Consider the following 17,505-nt stretch of genomic DNA (forward strand, 5'->3'; position numbering starts at 1 on the left):
GAGCCCCCTGTGCTGAAGCTGGGACTGATTAAGCCACCCGTGCTGAAGCTGGGACTGATTGAGCCACCCGTGCTGATGCTGGGACTGATTGAGCCCCTTGTGCTGAAGCTGGGACTGATTGAGCCACCCGTGCTGAAGCTGGGACTGATTGAGCCACCTGTGCTGAAGCTGGGACTGATTTAGCCACCTGTGCTGAAGCTGGGACTGATTGAGCCACCTGTGCTGAAGCTAGGACTGATTGAGCCACCCATGTTCAAGCAGGGATATCCTGAAAACCTGTCCTGTTGGTGGCCCTTGAGGACTGGAGTTGGGCGCCCCTGATTTAGACTTTAGCCTGTATATTTCTTTACCCAGTTTTTAATTGAAACTGCTAGTTTGCTTAAATATTTTCAGTATAGGTCCTGAAAATAAACATTTCAGGGTTCACATGTTCTAAATATTCCCGGATCTTGAGTTACATAGTTACAGTTACATAGTTATAGTTACATAGTTACAGTTACATAGTTACATAGTTGATGAAGATGAAAAAAGACGCATGTCCATCAAGTTCAAACGATGCTCAATTTAGACAACAGATACTTTATCCTATATCTGTACTTACAGTAATTTGATCAAGAGGAAGGCAAACAAAAAACCCCAGTGACACATTATCCAATGAAGTCTTATGAGGGGAAAAATAAATTCCTTCCCAACTCCAATAATGGCAATCAGATGTCTCTCTCTGAATCAACATCCTATATATATAATGTTTACCATACATAGGATCAATGTTTTTTTTATTATTAAGATATCAAACTGTGGGTCTGAGCATTCAAACCTGCACAAGCTTATAAACTTGAATTGGAGTCATCTGTGCTACGGTTTAACACTATTTAGTAGCTTTGGGCCTAATTGTGTTGTCTTTTTAAATGCTATTTAACAATATTTAAACATATATTTTCCTTAAAGCTTCAACTTGCACTTCATTGAGTCTTGGGGCCAGAGTAATTGTAATTAACTTTCTTATCAGCAACGTATCATTATAAACTATATGGCTAACGAGGGAGCAATAAGGACTTATTAAGGAGAAGAAAGGGGTTGTCATATAAAATATCTTTCTACCAAAGAGATGAGATAAATATCATACAAACAATAGGAATATTCAAGGGGAAAAAGATCCCTCTGTGTGTTCGCAACGTCGGTTCTTTGTGATAAATAGTTTTTTTTTGCAACTTACCTTCTGAGTGCTGTCTTATCGTTCGTCTGGATGGTAACGTATTATCTATATCTATATCTATCTATCTATATCTATATATCTATATATCTATATATATATATATATATATATATATATGCAGTGGTTGACAAATCACCCAAAAATCTACTTGCCGAACCAAAAAATCTACTCGCCACCTAGTCTCGCCCCCAATCCCGCCCTGCTTGGTGTCGGCCATGAGGAGGTCGCCACGGGGTCAAATCCAGTCACCACGGGCCTGTATTTTAATGGATTTGTCGAACACTGTATATATATATCTATATATAGCAAATGGAAATATAACTGTATGCTCATTTACATGTCTTAGGCAGGTCTGCAACCCCGCCTTTCCCCATTATCACCCAGCACACAGCACTTCCACTGTAGCAAGGGATTCTGGGAAATGACATGCAAATGAGCACACAGTGCCACTTTTTGCTTCAAAACCATTTTAAACATGGTTCCCTATAGGCTGTGTGCAAATGAGCATTCAGTTATATTTCCATTTGCTATATGCTTTGCTGTGGAGGGTTTTTGACACTTTTTTTTTACTCACCATAACTTAACTATATATATATATATATATATATATATATATATATATATATATATATATATATATATATATATATATATATATATATATAGCCTATAGGGAACCATGTTAAAAATGGTTATTGAGGCAAAAAGTGACACTGTGTGCTCATTTGCATGTCATTTCCCAGAATCCCTTGCTGCAGTGGAAGTGCTGTATGCTGGGTGATAATGGGGAAAGGTGGGGTTGCAGACCTGCCTAAGACATGCAGATGAGCATACAGCTATATTTATATATATATATATATATATATATGCCCGGGATGTAAATGCGTAATAGGTAGTATTATTTATAAATCGTGGAACAATAGGTGAGTATTTGTTGGAAAGGTTGGATAATAATATTGAAAAGAAAGATGGAATAAAATGTAATACGATGTTGTTTAAAAATGTTTTATTGTAAACACACCACAGTACAATGTATATTTTGGTGACATAACAGATGTAAAAATGTGAGGCGTGTGTCCTGCTAGGGTGTGAGGCGGCGGGTGGCACATGGGTTGTGAGTGCTGTCTGTGAGTGGGGGTCCTGCTAGGGTGTGAGGCGGCAGGTGGCGCGTGGGTTGTGAGTGCTGTCTGTGAGTCGGGGGCCTGCTAGGGTGTGAGGCGGTGGGTCAGTGATGTCGGTGCGTAAGGGCGGGAGGCAGCAGGTGTGTGTGGCGGCAGGTATGTGTCGAGTGTGGCGGGTGTCTGTTGAGTGCATGCAGCGGCTGTGAGGCGGTGGGTGAAAGGCAGAGGCGGGCGGAGTAAGGGCGGGTGAAAGGCAGAGGCGGGTGGGCGCGAAAGCAGAGGCGGGGAGGCAGGAAGGCGGGCAGGAAGGCGAAGGGTGGTGGGAAGGGGTGGAGGAGGGGGGGAAGGGGGTGGGAGGGGGGATGGAAAGGGGAGGAGGGGGGATGGAAAGGTGAGGAGGGGGGAGGGAAAGGGGAGGAGGAGGGGGGAGGGAAAGGGGAGGAAGGGGGAGGGAAAGGGGAGGAGGGGGGAGGGAAAGGGGAGGAGGGGGGAGGGAAAGGGGAGGAGGGGGAGGGAAAGGGGAGGAGGGGGAGGGAAAGGGGAGGAGGGGGGAGGGGGAGGGAAAGGGGAGGAGGGGGAGGGACAGGGGAGGAGGGGGAGGGAAAGGGGAGGAGGGGGAGGGAAAGGGGAGGAGGGGGAGGGAAAGGGGAGGAGGGGGAGGGAAAGGGGAGGAGGGGGAGGGAAAGGGGAGGAGGGGGGAGGGGGAGGAGGGGGGAGGGAAAGGGGAGGAGGGGGAGGGAAAGGGGAGGAGGGGGGAGGGAAAGGGGAGGAGGGGGGAGGAGGGGGAGGGAAAGGGGAGGAGGGGGAGGGAAAGGGGAGGAGGGGGGAGGGAAAGGGGAGGAGGGGGGAGGGAAAGGGGAGGGGAGGGAAAGGGGAGGGGGGGGAAAGGGGAGAAGGGGTGTGGGGGGGGGGAGAAGGGGTGTGGGGGGGAGAAGGGGTGTGGGGGGGAGAAGGGGTGTGGGGGGGGAGAAGGGGTGTGGGGGGGGAGAAGGGGAGTGGGGGGGAGAAGGGGAGTGGGTGGGGGGGAGAAGGGGAGTGGGTGGGGGGGAGAAGGGGAGTGGGGGGGGAGGAGAAGGGGAGTGGGGGGGGAGGAGAAGGGGAGTGGGGGGGGAGGAGAAGGGGAGTGGGGGGGGGAGGAGAAGGGGAGTGGGGGGGGGAGGAGAAGGGGAGTGGGGGGGAGGAGAAGGGGAGTGGGGGGGGGAGGAGAAGGGGAGTGGGGGGGGGAGGAGAAGGGGAGTGGGGGGGGGAGGAGAAGGGGAGTGGGGGGGGGAGGAGAAGGGGAGTGGGGGGGGAGGAGAAGGGGAGTGGGGGGGGAGAAGGGGAGTGGGGGGGAGGGAGAAGGGGAGTGGGGGGGGGAGGAGAAGGGAAGTGGGGGGGGGGAGGAGAAGGGGAGTGGGGGGGGGGAGGAGAAGGGGAGTGGGGGGGGAGGAGAAGGGGAGTGGGGGGGGGGGGAAGAAGGGGAGTGGGGGGGAGGGAGAAGGGAGTGGGGGGGGGGAGAAGGGGAGTGGGGGGGGGGGAGAAGGGGAGTGGGGGGGGGGGAGAAGGGGAGTGGGGGGGAGGGAGAAGGGGAGTGGGAGAGCTGTGGAGTGCGTTCGTAGTGTGCATGAGGTTGGGGGGGGTGATGGTGGAGGGGGGTGCATGAGGTTGGGGGGGGGGGTGGTGGAGGGGGGTGCATGAGGTTGAGGGGGGTGGTGGTGGAGGGGGGTGCATGAGGTTAGGGGGGGGGGGTGGTGGTGGAGGGGGGTGTTTGTAAGAGGCAGTGTTGCGCTGCTTGTTCGTGCGGTGTGTGGAGGTGAATGTTGATATAGAGATTCTGTACCTGATCTGTGGTAGCAGGCGGTGAGGGTTTTGTGGGTTGAGAGGTCGCCCCAGAGCAGTGAGGATTGTCAGTGAGGGGTGGGACAGTGGGGTGAGGGGTGGGACAGTGTGGCAGTGGTGTTGGCCGAAGGCCAATGAGAGTCAGTGAGGGGTGGGACAGTGTGGTGAGGATTGTCAGTGAGGGGTGGGACAGTGTGGTGAGGGGTGGGACAGTGTTGAGGTGGAGTGACAGGCCAAAGGTGCAATGCGATTGGCCCTAGGGACACAGGGCATGCAGACAAACATACAGACATTTCAGAAATATATAGTAGATATAGCTATATATATAGCATAACCCTGAGGAAGGTCCCACGAGGACCGAAACGTTGGTCATGTTTGTGCTATGTTTATATACAAGTTTTCTTACTTACCTTTGAGTGCTGTCTTGTGTCTGCTCCTGCTGGAGTGGATTACTTTTTTTTTCTCTCTCCTCAAACTGCTGGGAACATTGGTAACAAATGATCACAAACAGGAAAGTGTTGCAAAGATCTTGCACTGCTGGGGAGTGGCTAAAACCTGCTGTATAAATCAACGGATATTCAGTAGAGTTAAACTCATTAAAAATGGTATTAAAAGTTGAATTTAAAAAATGCAGTAAGTATTATTTCATACTGATTTAATTAAAATAACACATGTTGGATATTGAATGGATTGCTCCTTTAAGTGATCCTTTGCGGTGTAGTTACCTGCATTCTCTTTTGCTTTAGGGAGTTCAAAATGGCCGCTAAATCCCGCGGGCCTAAAAATAAAAACTTTTTTTTTTTTTTTTTATAATTGATTGCTGCTTTTATATGTTACTGGTATATATTTTAAGTGTTAATTACATAGAAGAAACGTGACATTTTGTTCCCAAGTGCTTCCAAAAATCTGTCAGCTGGATAAAGCTGCCAGTGGGAACAGCACTGCTGCTTGACTACTGCACTGCTAAAAAGTCCCAGCAATGTAAGAAAAAGGGGCAGAGGAAGTGAATTAATTCAGTATGCACAGCCCTTGGTGGCATTTCCGTAGCGGTTCTGCATTGAGGAGGTTTTAGGACAATCTATGCTTTTCTTTTTTTTTTTTTTACCTTCTTTAAGAGAATGACAATTATCTCTCCAGGGTTCCTATTCAGTAGGAACAATTGTGTTGTTGTGGTAGTTAATCAAGTGTTGCTTACCTTCTGCTGAATGGTATCCCCTGGGTTGCTGCCACACTGGAATTCCAGACTGACTTACTCCACAGAATCCCCATCAATTACACATAGATGCTTCCCTTTTCTCATTTCAACCTGGGCTACGGCTGGGGCACTTTCCCTTCTCTGCTGCCACCCCAAAGACGTTTTAAGGTGAATTCTAATTGTTTGTTTTCTGGGGAAATGACAAATTTACTCAAGCTCCAGCTCATTTGAAATGATGTATCCATGAAACGTGCGTGTGCCCGGGAACCTGATAACATTAGGCCCGTAATATAATGGGCGTGCGCGTCTGTGCGAACGCTCGTGCACGTAACGCATACTTTTCGTGTGTACGGTCTGTGCTGCTTTGAATGACAGGCTTGGAAGGGTACTGTGTGTGTGTGTGTGTGTTGTGTGTCACTGGGGAAGCTGTGTGTGTATGTATATATGTGTGTGTATATTAAAAATTGCAAAAAAAAGACATGCTGTGAGAATAAATTATTTATGAATATTGTGCAACTTTGATATATATATATATATATATATACACATACACACACACACACACACCACACACACACACACACACACACACACACACACACACACACACACACACACACTGCAGATACTGAGCGGTAGCAGCGCGAATGCATACTTTTCCGTATCTTCCCCCAATCGCCTGGCTCCACGCTCACTGCCGTGCGTGCGCGCGCGGCCCTAGCATACAAGGGCTGGCTAACCACAGCCAACTACAAGTGCCGCGCGCGCACGGCGCAGCAAGCGTGCCCACTATATAACGGGCCGTAGAGTGATACGGATGTGGCCTATTTTACCTTCCCCTGGATGCGGCAGCATTTTGCCGTGGATGAGAGGGGGGAGACCCAAAAAAGGTTGAAATAGCTGTCCGTGAGCAGGTTTACAGGTGCACTTTAACTCAAGCTGTGCTAAAAAGCTGCGTAATGTGGCAGGCATACGCTTATAGTGCACCATGTTAAAATGGATTTGAAGCACACGGTGACACTGTGTGCTCATTTGCAGGTCATTTCCCAGAATCCCTAGCAGCAGCGAAAGCACTGTATGTTAGGAGATAATGGGGAAAGACAGGGTGGCAGACCTGGCTTGAGATGTGAATATGCTCATTAGTGATATTTTTATTTGCTTTATTCTCCTCTATCACACAGTGATATCCGGCAGTGCTGCCCACGCTGCTGTGGTTGCGTTCCCGCGGCTTTCCCCTGGAAGTTTGAAAAATAAGTTTGGCTTCATGTGTGTGTATATACTGTATAGTTTCGTACGTCTATAGATCGATGCATAACCTATTATAGCACATTAACATTTTAACCTTTGTACTGATTTCATCTTTGCCAAAGGAAGTTTTGCTACCAGTTATTTGACGATTTGCTATCAATGGCCTTCTGGTGTCACATTTTATCCGACGTCTGGATTGACCCGTGTTAGCCTAAGAAGGGGTGGTGAAGTCCTGCTTTTAGTTTTAGAGATGCATGTGTAGTGGAAGCTTGGCTCCAAGTGACATTCATATCTCCGAAACCCTTGCTAATGAATTTCACAAGAGACGGTGGTGTGTTGTGCAAAGCAACGGGTTATGGATCTTTTCCATTGGGAAGAGTTTAACATGGATCTATCCCAGGGATGGGCAACTCCAGTCCACAAGGGCCACCAACAGGTCAGGTTTGCAGGATATCCCTGCTTCAGCACAGGTGGCTCAGTCTTTGACTGTTTGAGCCACCTGTGCTGAAGCAGGGACTCGCTGTGCTGAAGCTGGGACTGATTGAGCCACCTGTGCTGAAGCAGGGATATCCTGAAAACCTGACCTGTTGGGGGCCCTTGAGGACTGGCGATGCCCACCCCTGATCTATCCTACGATTTATGGAAAGAGAAAGAAAAAAAATACGTCTCTATTTAATAGTGTCTCTCGGCTACAAAACCGGGTGGGAAAACCCGTGTGCAAACACACACCACCATATTTATCAAAGAAAAGGGATCCCATTGAAAGTGGTGTTTTTTTTCCATTTGATAAATCCGGTGTGTAGACTGCGTGATCCTGGACTGGGAAGACGAGCACGATTAAAACATGCAGACACGGCTCTCGTTTGATGGATGGACGTCCCAGGTCACTGACGAGGCTGAGTGAGTGGGTAGCAGGTCATGAAAGAGTTCTGAAGCTGCAGGATAATGGGCAGCACTGATAGAGACCACTTGAATTCTTCCATTAAATACCCAGATGGTTTCTTTTTATTTTTTTTGTCACTGATGACTATTACTTTAAAAAAAAAAACTACTCCATCAAAATGTCAATATCTTCTGCGATAACTATCCAAAACACTTAAACTCTTCAGATGTGAAGTACCTCAAAATGCACTTTGCATTTCACCGAAGAAACGATTGTGCATCCATATTTCACGCTTTTATTCCAAAAGTCATGGGGTTATTTTATCATGATGTTTTATTTTGAGTGGATCCCAGCATTTTACTGTACAAGCATATAGACAGCGAAATAATGGAGAAATAGTAGACGAACAAAGAATGCCCTTAATGTAAAATGGTAAGCATGAGACGTAATGTTGAAAAAAAATAGCAAAGGGTTTTTATTCCTGAGTCTGTGATAATACTGATTGGGGCACTATCCCACAGAAACTCCAATTGACTTAAATGGGAGTGCCCGTGCGAGAATGCACAGATCGGCACTATTGCAGTTTAATGAATAATCCAAGTGTTTATTATAGAATAATAAATACAATATTTGCTGTCGCATATTTTAGACACAAGTAAGAAACCCTTGGGTGCATTTAGATGTAATCCACAGGTCCCCATTGCTTTCTTCGCCCCATTTTTACATGCTATACAGGAGATATAGCATGCAAGCAAGGATTCAGGATTCAGGGTAATAACGTGCAAGTGAATACAATGCCCCTGTGCTTTTAGCTCCCTATTCATTTTAAACATGGCTGTCATGTGTTTTCTCTGGCGCTTTTACCTGCCACAATGCAGTAAAGTGCAGAATTGGTCATTCCATTCAAAGACGGCTGTTTTATATTTTTGGACATATCCATTGGAGTTAGGCCTCGGGCATGGTCAGTGCTTAGGCGCTGACCCGTGCTGAGGCGCGCTCTCGCTTACCAGTGAGCCTCTGCAGCTGCAACGAGAGCAGCTTTAGCAGGGGCTCGCGCACGCTTTCGCAACGTGCGGAAGCGTAGGTCTTATCCAAATTTTAGTTTCAAGCGCTCAAGGGAGCGCAGGGCCGGTCACGTGAGCGGTTCACCCAATGATGACGAACCAGCTCCGTGACGTCACTGGCCCGCCCCCCGACACGCCCCCGGACAGCGCGCTAACCAAGGCCAGGGAAAGCACCCGCTTTCCATCAGCCTCAGCGCGCCTCCACACGGCTGCTGCAACCCTGGACGCAGCCTTAGGTGTAAGATTCTGCATGGTCGAGCTGGTAGTGGTTGCACTGGGAATCAGATTGTGATGAGTAACACTGTGACACAAACTCTCCATGTTACATTGTATAGCAATGACGGGGGACCCCATCAATCCATTGGTGTCTTCCACGAGTCCCAAAAACCAAGCTTCCCACGTCATACAGGGGTTAGCCTGCACGCAAGGTTTTTGGATAATGACTAGCATGAAGTATAATGACAAGTGACTGAGTGGAGAAGCACCATGCATGGATATCCTAACTGTGATACTTCAACCACTAGTACAGGTGAGAAGAAGGTGCAAGTAAGGCCGCGGCTATGGTAAAAGCTATGGCGTGAGCAACATCGCTCGTGCCGAAAACAAAAGCCAGGAATGCAATGGGCATGGCCATAGACCGCGTGTGCACGAGCGCCGAGGCGTGGCGAGACAATTTTCTGCACGTCGGCCGGGTCAAGTGCGCGGTTCAGCCAATGAGGGCGAACCGCTCACGTCACGTCTCAGGCACGCCTTTGCCATGCCCCCCGGCGCGCATCCCTGCAGGCCACGGATCACTTCTAGTACAGGCGCGCATGACGTCATGCTCTCCGTAGCGCACGCGCAGCTGTAGTATGTCCGAGGCCTTACCTACAGCTCTTTTCATATTTTCATACTTGGCATCTTTGACTCCATGAAGCTTCTATATATAATATTATTTAGGTTGAGGGGAAATTGCTCAGATTACATGGAAAAATACAACTCTAAATGTAAAATACAACTTTACATTTAACCCTCAAATAAATGAATAACATTGCTACACAGCATCTTTTGTTTGGTGCATTGTCACTCCTTTGACAGCTGGTTTTGAATTCTGTGTATTGAATATCCTGCCATTCTTTAATTCAGAGATGGAATCACATTAATTCAGTGAGGAGGACACAAGAGAAGGGGATCTGGTGCCGGAGAGGGCTGCGTAGGCACAGCATATTGACCCTGGAAAATAGCCAACACATTCAAATATTATTATTTTAGTAAAATCGAATAAAAGTCCTCATTCTGGGAGATGTTAAATAAATTCACTTTAACAGAGCAGACCACTACTCTCGGTTTGCCCCTACCCTCTTTTTATTTCTTCGATTCTTCCTACCTTCAGGCAGGTGAGAACAGGTGAAGAGTAAAAGGCGATGAGTCTTCCTGAATTTCTATGACAGAAGCCTCAGTGCTACAGTACATCCAATATGACAAATTATATAGTTAAATATTTAGCTGTTTTTCTTTTCATTAGTGAGGATCATTTAGTTAAAATATTTGGCCGACGCATTTTAAGCTTAAAATATGTTACTTGAGATCACAATCCCAGTAACACACCTTGTTGACACATATATATGATGTGATGGGTTGGGGTTCTGAGCTTACAAGGGCTGTGTGTGTGTGTCAATTTATATGACACAAGAATGCAAGGAAACTTGGTATATATGCTTTATATGCTCAATTCTCTACCAGTGTGTCCAGAAATGCGTCGACATGCAATGTATTGTATTTCCTTCCCAGGAAAGAAGTAAAGACTTGTTGCACAATGCATACAATGTTATCATATTTACAAAGCTTTATGTTGGCACTGGACCAGTGGGTGTTCCTTGGATTGCATATTTTCTAATCAATAATAAAAAATAAAAATTATTCTCTTTGTGAAGGGAAGCTGGTAATCCCTCCTAAATACAGAGACACACAGTAAAAATAGCAGGAAGTCACAACACAAACCAGAGTAATATGCAAGGTTCTTCATCCACAGCAATGTGCCTAACTGCAAGCCTGGAGCTAATGATGTTCTCGTTCCCTGAGCATAGTGATATATGATTTCATGCTGCAAATGAGATATTTATGACTTTAATAAAACCAGTGAAAAATCCACGTATTGACATTTATATAAAAGCTATGCAAACGTCATTAAATGAGCATTGATGTAGCTAAAAATTACAAAAAGGAACAGTACAGCAACAGGGTGAATTAAAAAAAAATGAGAAAATAATGACACTGGCATTTGCTTATTTCTAATGATCATTTTAATGTAGAGGCGTCATCCATTCTGCACCCGACAGTATAACTGGAACATATCGTCAAGCATAGTAAATTGCATTGCATGCCTGTCTGAAAGGAGTAACATTACGGTATTTCCTCCCAAACTATTATCTACGTGCAGTGTAGTACATGCTTCTGTAAAGGGAGCAAGGACAATGAGATCACCGTAAAACCAGCCTGTTGGATTTCTGCTTGAGAATTTGTAGACCCTAGGAGACATTTTTGAATGTAGGAGATTACCCAGAGAGGTTTATAAAAACAGGACAGAAACGGACGTGGGAATGCACAATTATCAATGTGCTCGTGAAACAGAAGCATACGTAGCATGTATATTCAGTCCAGTAATCCAATCATACAAGCACAAGCATTTATATTCTTAAGGGCTTTCCTTTCCTGCAACAATGACCCCAGGTTAACCGGCGCTGTCAGGCAAGGAGCAAATACATGTTTTGCTGATCTTTCCCATACAAAAGTGTACACCCTATATTCAATGTGTCCATACAACGTTGAGACACAAAATGAATGCATAGAATACTAGTTGAAGTCTCTCTCCCTGTGTGTTCAATTTATGAAATTGTTTGTAAGTTACGAGGCAACGCAAGTGGATATTTACCACTTCATCTTCGGAGGTGTGTATTGCATGACTAATACATCTGTACTGATTGTCTAAAATATACAGGTGCAAATATGTACCGAAGAGAGATGCAATGTATAAAGTTTGCAAGATTTTTTTTTTATTACTTGATTTTTGGGGGTTTGGAAGTCAGAGGTAGGATCTATTTATAAGGCGATAAAAGGCTATTTAACTATATAAACTGCAGCAAAATCCGTGAAGAAATGTTTATAAAAAACAAAAGTGTTTACAGCAGGGCCCTGCTTCTCGGCGCGCCGCCGAGTTGGATCCTAAGTCGCGCATGCGCAGAACAGGCGGGTGCATCCGGCACGCATGCGCAGACCGTAGTTTGCGCGTGCAAACCGTAAAGGCAGAACGGCGAAAATGCCGGTTTGCGCATGCGCAGAACTGAAAATCGCCAGATCCGCTTTCCGGCGATTTTCCCTATACGGCGGGCCCCTGGAACGGAACCCGCCGTATACCCGGGGCCCCTGGAACGGAACCCGCCGTATACCCGGGGCCCCTGGAACGGAACCCGCCGTATACCCGGGGCCCTGCTGTAATTGGTCCAGTCTGGAAAGATGTTTTAGAATTTCCCCTAACCCAGAGGTTCTCAACTCCATTCTTCAAGACCGCCCAACAGGTCAGGTTTTCAGGATATCCCAGCTTCAGTACAGGTGGCTAATCAGGGGCTCAGTCTGAATGGCAGAGCCGCTGATTGAGCCACCTGTGCTGAAGCAGGGATATCCTGAAAACCTGACCTGTTGGGGGATATTGAGGACTGGGGTTGAGAACCCCCTACCCTAACCTTGACAAAAACATCCGGATCCCACAATATTTCAATAGGTTTTTGCTTTGCACATGCCAGTCAGATACGTAAAAGGTATTTTTCAAGGGAACCACAAGAACATTTCGATTGACGATCCACAACCACTTTCTCACTTGAATATTTTATTTTGACTTTACATGCGGTGTTAAAAACCCAAAAGTACAGAATTATTTACACATTCACAATACAACTTTACAAAGATATCTACACATTAAAGTACTCTACTGAACAGGATAGAGCAGGGGCGGCCAAATCCAGCCCGCATGGGCCGCCAACAGGTCAGGTTTTCGGGATATCCCTGCTTCAGCACAGGCCCCCCTGTGCTGAAGCAGGGATATCCCGAAAACCTGACCTGTTGGCGGCCCATGCGGACCGGGAGTTGGCATAGAGCAACTTAATTGAATGGTTACTTTTATATGCTGGACCAATATAAAAAGATACAATCTGCTTTTACCTTCGCACAAATGGATAAAGCACTTTTATTAAATGAATAGTTTAGCCTAGACTGAGTGTTAGAAACGTCAACATAAATACTGATAGAACTCACAGTACGATCTACGAGGCGATACAATGTTACCAGGTTAACAGATGTTATGGTTTGGCTTGTGCAGCCTCTCTAATGAGCCAGACTTGGGCCTTCTTACTATTTTAAACATGAACTCACATCAGCTTTCACAATTTGAAATGGATGACGTAGTAGATATAAATTGCATAACTGGTATTACATTTAAATATTGCCCCCAAGTCTCTAAGATTAACGTTTGCAACTTTGGCCGTCGGAGACACCATACTGCACTTTTTTTTAACCAGATACATTTTTTTTTTTACAAAAAGAATAAGCCGTTTCTGTTTCCCTTCATCGCGAGCGCTTCAGCGCAGAATAGTTCCTTGTAAAAACACATTTTAGTTGGAAGTTTATTTAATTTTTTTTAATAGTTCTAAAACAAATTCATCCTCTGCCTTTGTAATATTCTATGTTATGCTCAATAAACCATATGCTTATGTGCATCTTTTCAGCTAAAATAGCCATCTGTGTTGAACAACAGTTACAAAAAGGTACTGTCAAATCTTGGAAAGGCTTTACGGAGCTTTAACAGGTGTTGCATTAGCCCAGAAAACCTTATTTAATTTTATAATTGCGCTGATCTTGAAGCACGCTGGAGTGGAGTGTTTTTCTTAGTTGGCGGTAGTTTTGACTGCATGCTGCTTTTTGCCTTTGTGATATTCATCGGTCGAAAGGGCTTATTCAAAATGTTTATATCTGACGGGAACAAAAAAAAATGATGTGCTAAACGAGGGCTGGCCAACTGCAGTCTTCAACAGGTCAGGCTTTCAGGATATCACAGCTTCAGCACAGGTGGCTCAGTCCAAGACTGAGCCACCTGTGCTCAAGCTGGCACTGATGGAGCCACCTGTGCTGACGCAGGGATATCCCCAAATACCTGGCCTGTTGGTGGCCCTTGAGGACTGGAGTTGGCCGCCCGCTGTGCGAAACTGAAGACACCGGACAGACTATAATAATTGTGTTCTCATGAATAAGGCACAAAATGCACAGATTCAGGTATCCTCACACCTTTCCAGCACATTGCCATTACCTGCATGACCTCAGAAAACCTCCATACATGAAACAATAATAATTGCACTACTGCGGAACAGACTATTTCAGTTGGGACACTGTGAACTTTAAAAAAAAAAAAAAAAAATTAAATTTAAGGGAAGAGGAATTTGGGATTAAAATCTATTTGTTGGTATAAAGGCATACATAAAAGGATTAGGCTGCTAGCACATTAGCCACTGGGAATCCTCTCTGGCACCAACGTAACATGTATAGGGATTCAATTTCACAGTGGACAGGTAATGCTAGCTACCGTCTATGCCAGGGGTGAGCCAACTGCAGTCCTCAAGTGCCACCAACTGGTCAGGTTTTCAGGATATCCCTGCTTCAGCGCCTATCCTGAAAACCTGACCTGTTGGTGGCCCTTGAGGACTGGCGTTGGCTCACCCCTGTCCTAGGCTAAGAGTGAACCGCTGAGGATACAGGATCTTCAGCATTGTTTCCAGTGGAAATACACAATGTTGGGGTAAATAGCAGCATAACATTACTAAGAGTCTTCATATTCTTGCACAAGGTACCTTGTTAAATCATGTGGAAGGCAGAACAGAGCGAGCTCGGTTTCTGTCTGATATACAGTAAAACCCAGCAGAATGCTAGTGGAAGTTAATCATCTGTTTGTTCAGCCATGCTCAATGTAAACCGTCCCACAGCATAATAATCAGAATCTCTGCGTGCATCTGTGTGTGTACAAGACATATATGCACACATTTAATTTTATTTTTTTTGGCATACAGAATGATGCCGCCCACGATAAATTATACGTTTTAGGCTTTAGAGAGTAGCAGGGAAATTACTTGATCGCTCCAACTTTGATTGAGACCTTTTTCTGACACTTGTGTAAGAGGCAAGGTGAATGCATACATATTAAAACGTTCACATTGAATGGGATGGCTACACACAGAGGCAGTCTAAAATGAAGCCCATTTTTGTTTTTTTTCAAGTATATCGTATATCTTAGTACTGTATCAGGTTTTTTTTTTAACGGTAAAGTAGCCCCCCCACTGTGCTACAAGTCCACTTGGCTCCAAACAAAAGTAGTAAAATGACCAGCACTTTCCGGTTTTGTTTTTTTGCAAGTATGCCTTGCCCGTCCGTCCTGTGTATGGCAAAACACGATGTTGCCAAACTAAAGACAGTTTCTTTGGCCACTTTGTTCAGGACAGATTGGGCAAGCACGTCTCTGCCGTAAGAGTTTTTTTATAACACCATGTGTTATTATTTGCATTCTTGTGTATAACAGAATACACGTTTTAGTAGCTATATTTGTTCAGCTGTCTAACAGTAGTGTTTTGTGGCGCAAATGAAGGTTTTGGTGGCACGTCAGGCTTTATGGACGGTACCCTCTTTATTCCTGTACGCGGAAGGGTTCCATGTCCTGTATAACAACTGCTTTGTCGTGATAAGGAAGTCTGTTGGTGAACAGCGACGGGCGTTCCTTGCATGTAGTCCATCCTTGGGTTAGGACTTGGAGGCATATAACCTCCTCGGTTAATACTGGACTGTCTCGAAAGCAAAACACCATTTGGTGAGTTCATATTTTTCGGAAGGGCCGATATCGAATGCCTTTGTGATGAGTTTTTATGATAACTCCTTTGTGTTTCTAAAGATGTCATTTGGCCATTTGGGGTTGAAGGGACATCCACTCTCTTTGTTGGGCTATTTCTTGGAAGAGTAGACGAGGGGGAGTACAAGGATGCTTCCCTATTTGGAACTTTTGGTGGAATTTCAGACATATTTCCCATTGTATCAAGCATCAAAGTCTGATGAGGAGTCTGATGGCTATTCTGATGGACCACTTGAATATCTGCCATAACCGCTTTGGGGCTCCCTGTGGATTCATTTAAATGTTTCAAATAATCATTCAATGTATTCCTGGAATCGACAGAACGCCTGTGGTCTCTCTTACTTGACTGTTTTACCAGTGAATGCTCGATGTTATGAACTTTTTTGTCCGACTTGTGGGCATTTGAGTTTGAAAAGGATGTGTTGTAATCATGGGTGGCATTGGGAAGAACAACTGCACTGGGGATTTGTCCTTGACCTAAAGGTGAGTGAGGCGGGGGGCTGGAAGGAAAGAACTGGGGGCTTTTGAGAGGCGTCTCTTTCCTTGAAATGTTTAAGTTGTTGTGTGCCTTTTCCCACTGGTTTTTGATGGGTTGTAGGCTCTTTTGATGAAGCACTGGGGTTGATTCAGGCGTTGGAAGCGCAGCTAGTTCTGGAGGCTGTCCTTGATGGTCCATAATGATGGTCTTTGTTTCACCATGTGGTGGCAATTCTTTTCTAGATGTCAATATATTTGTATAGTGTTTGGGGGAATCAATATGTTGTTGATACTCCTTAACTGGGCTATCAAATAATCCATTCAGTTTAGCAAAACTTCCACTGGAGTCAGTACAGGATTGCGCCGACTCTGCATCTTTGTGTATTTTCCGTGATTTCCGTACGAACATCTCCCTATAGCAGTAAACGATCACACCTGCAATAAATGCTCCAAGTACAAATGCAGCAAGGACACAGGTGATCAAGACATTCATATGCACCATTTGGTTTGACTCTCCTGACTGCACTTCCCATCTTACACCTGTAAAAAAAATATATATATATTTTAGAGCAAATCCGTCCTGAGCCCAATTCAAACAGGTGATGTCTTCGGTACACTGACAGCTCATTAAATGTGTTTATCGTAATAGAATCATTTGCTTAATTTGCATTCTATTCTTGGTCTGCCTTCCATCAATCCCTGCATCAAGATGGGGAACATCTTGGGAAGGATAAATGATTAACTTGAAAATTTAAAAAAAAAAAAGTGAGTTACAACAAATATTAAGTCAATTGCTTTTTTGTTGTTGTTGTTACAAACAGGGGGGTCTTCTTCAACGGTGTAGTGTAAGTGTATAGGGATTAAGTGACTTCTGTGCAGTTGCCATAAAATAATAAAAAACCAATACAGCAGTGAAATTATTCTAGTAAAAATATTGGTTTCTGAAAAAGTTGGATTGTGGATTTAGATAACTTTTGTTATTGTATCAGCATGGAAACCATACATGGGTGATCTTACGCATGCGATTTCCAAATCCATCTTTTCTGGCAATAGAATCATTATTTCAATAAATTCTACTTAAAAACACATTTCAATATGACAAAGTAAAACTGCTTTCATTCTGACTGCAGTTAATACAGAAAACCCATTGTGAACAGATTGGACCTGCAACTGTTTTGTTGTTTGTTTTGTACATTCGTAATTGCTGTGCTACAAATGTAGGTTAGTCTACTATTTACAGTATTCATTTTGCTAAAATAAATACTTCTAAAATAAAAATGTAAAGTATGAAGATATTGTAAAGAATTAAAACATACATTATAATGTTTTGGTAGGCACGGTATATATCTTTATATTCACCTTACGTACTTATTTTTCTTTGCTACCCCAGGACAAAGCTTATTTACCATGCAGTTGTATAAAATCCATCATGACGACACACTCGCATGCCCTACACTGGTACCCTACATACAATATTAGGATACATGTATTAGATTAGACCTACAAAGAGAATATTGTGTTAGTTTATCCTGGTGCCATTGTTAGTACAGTAGATAGTTTAGTT

The 17,505-nt window shown here is 44.8% G+C and overlaps 1 protein-coding gene and 1 long non-coding RNA gene across 10 annotated transcripts in view; one reads left to right on the forward strand and one right to left on the reverse strand.

The window, feature by feature from the left end:
* LOC142468948 (uncharacterized) overlaps nucleotides 1-17,505 on the forward strand; it is a 204,255-nt gene that overhangs the window by 123,757 nt on the left and 62,993 nt on the right. The window lies entirely within an intron of this gene.
* SEMA6D (semaphorin 6D) overlaps nucleotides 12,238-17,505 on the reverse strand; it is a 360,743-nt gene continuing 355,475 nt past the window's right edge. For 8 of the 9 annotated variants that reach the window (XM_075575660.1, XM_075575662.1, XM_075575663.1 and 5 more), the window contains one exon: nucleotides 12,239-16,481. In XM_075575660.1, the coding sequence (XP_075431775.1) occupies nucleotides 15,151-16,481 (1,331 nt within the window). In that variant the 3' untranslated portion in view covers nucleotides 12,239-15,150. Of the gene's footprint in view, nucleotides 16,482-17,505 lie in introns of all 9 variants that reach the window. The other variant, XM_075575665.1, reaches the window with a different exon arrangement.

Source organism: Ascaphus truei, chromosome 18, assembly GCF_040206685.1.
Source record: "Ascaphus truei isolate aAscTru1 chromosome 18, aAscTru1.hap1, whole genome shotgun sequence".
Taxonomy (NCBI): Eukaryota; Metazoa; Chordata; class Amphibia; order Anura; family Ascaphidae; genus Ascaphus; species Ascaphus truei.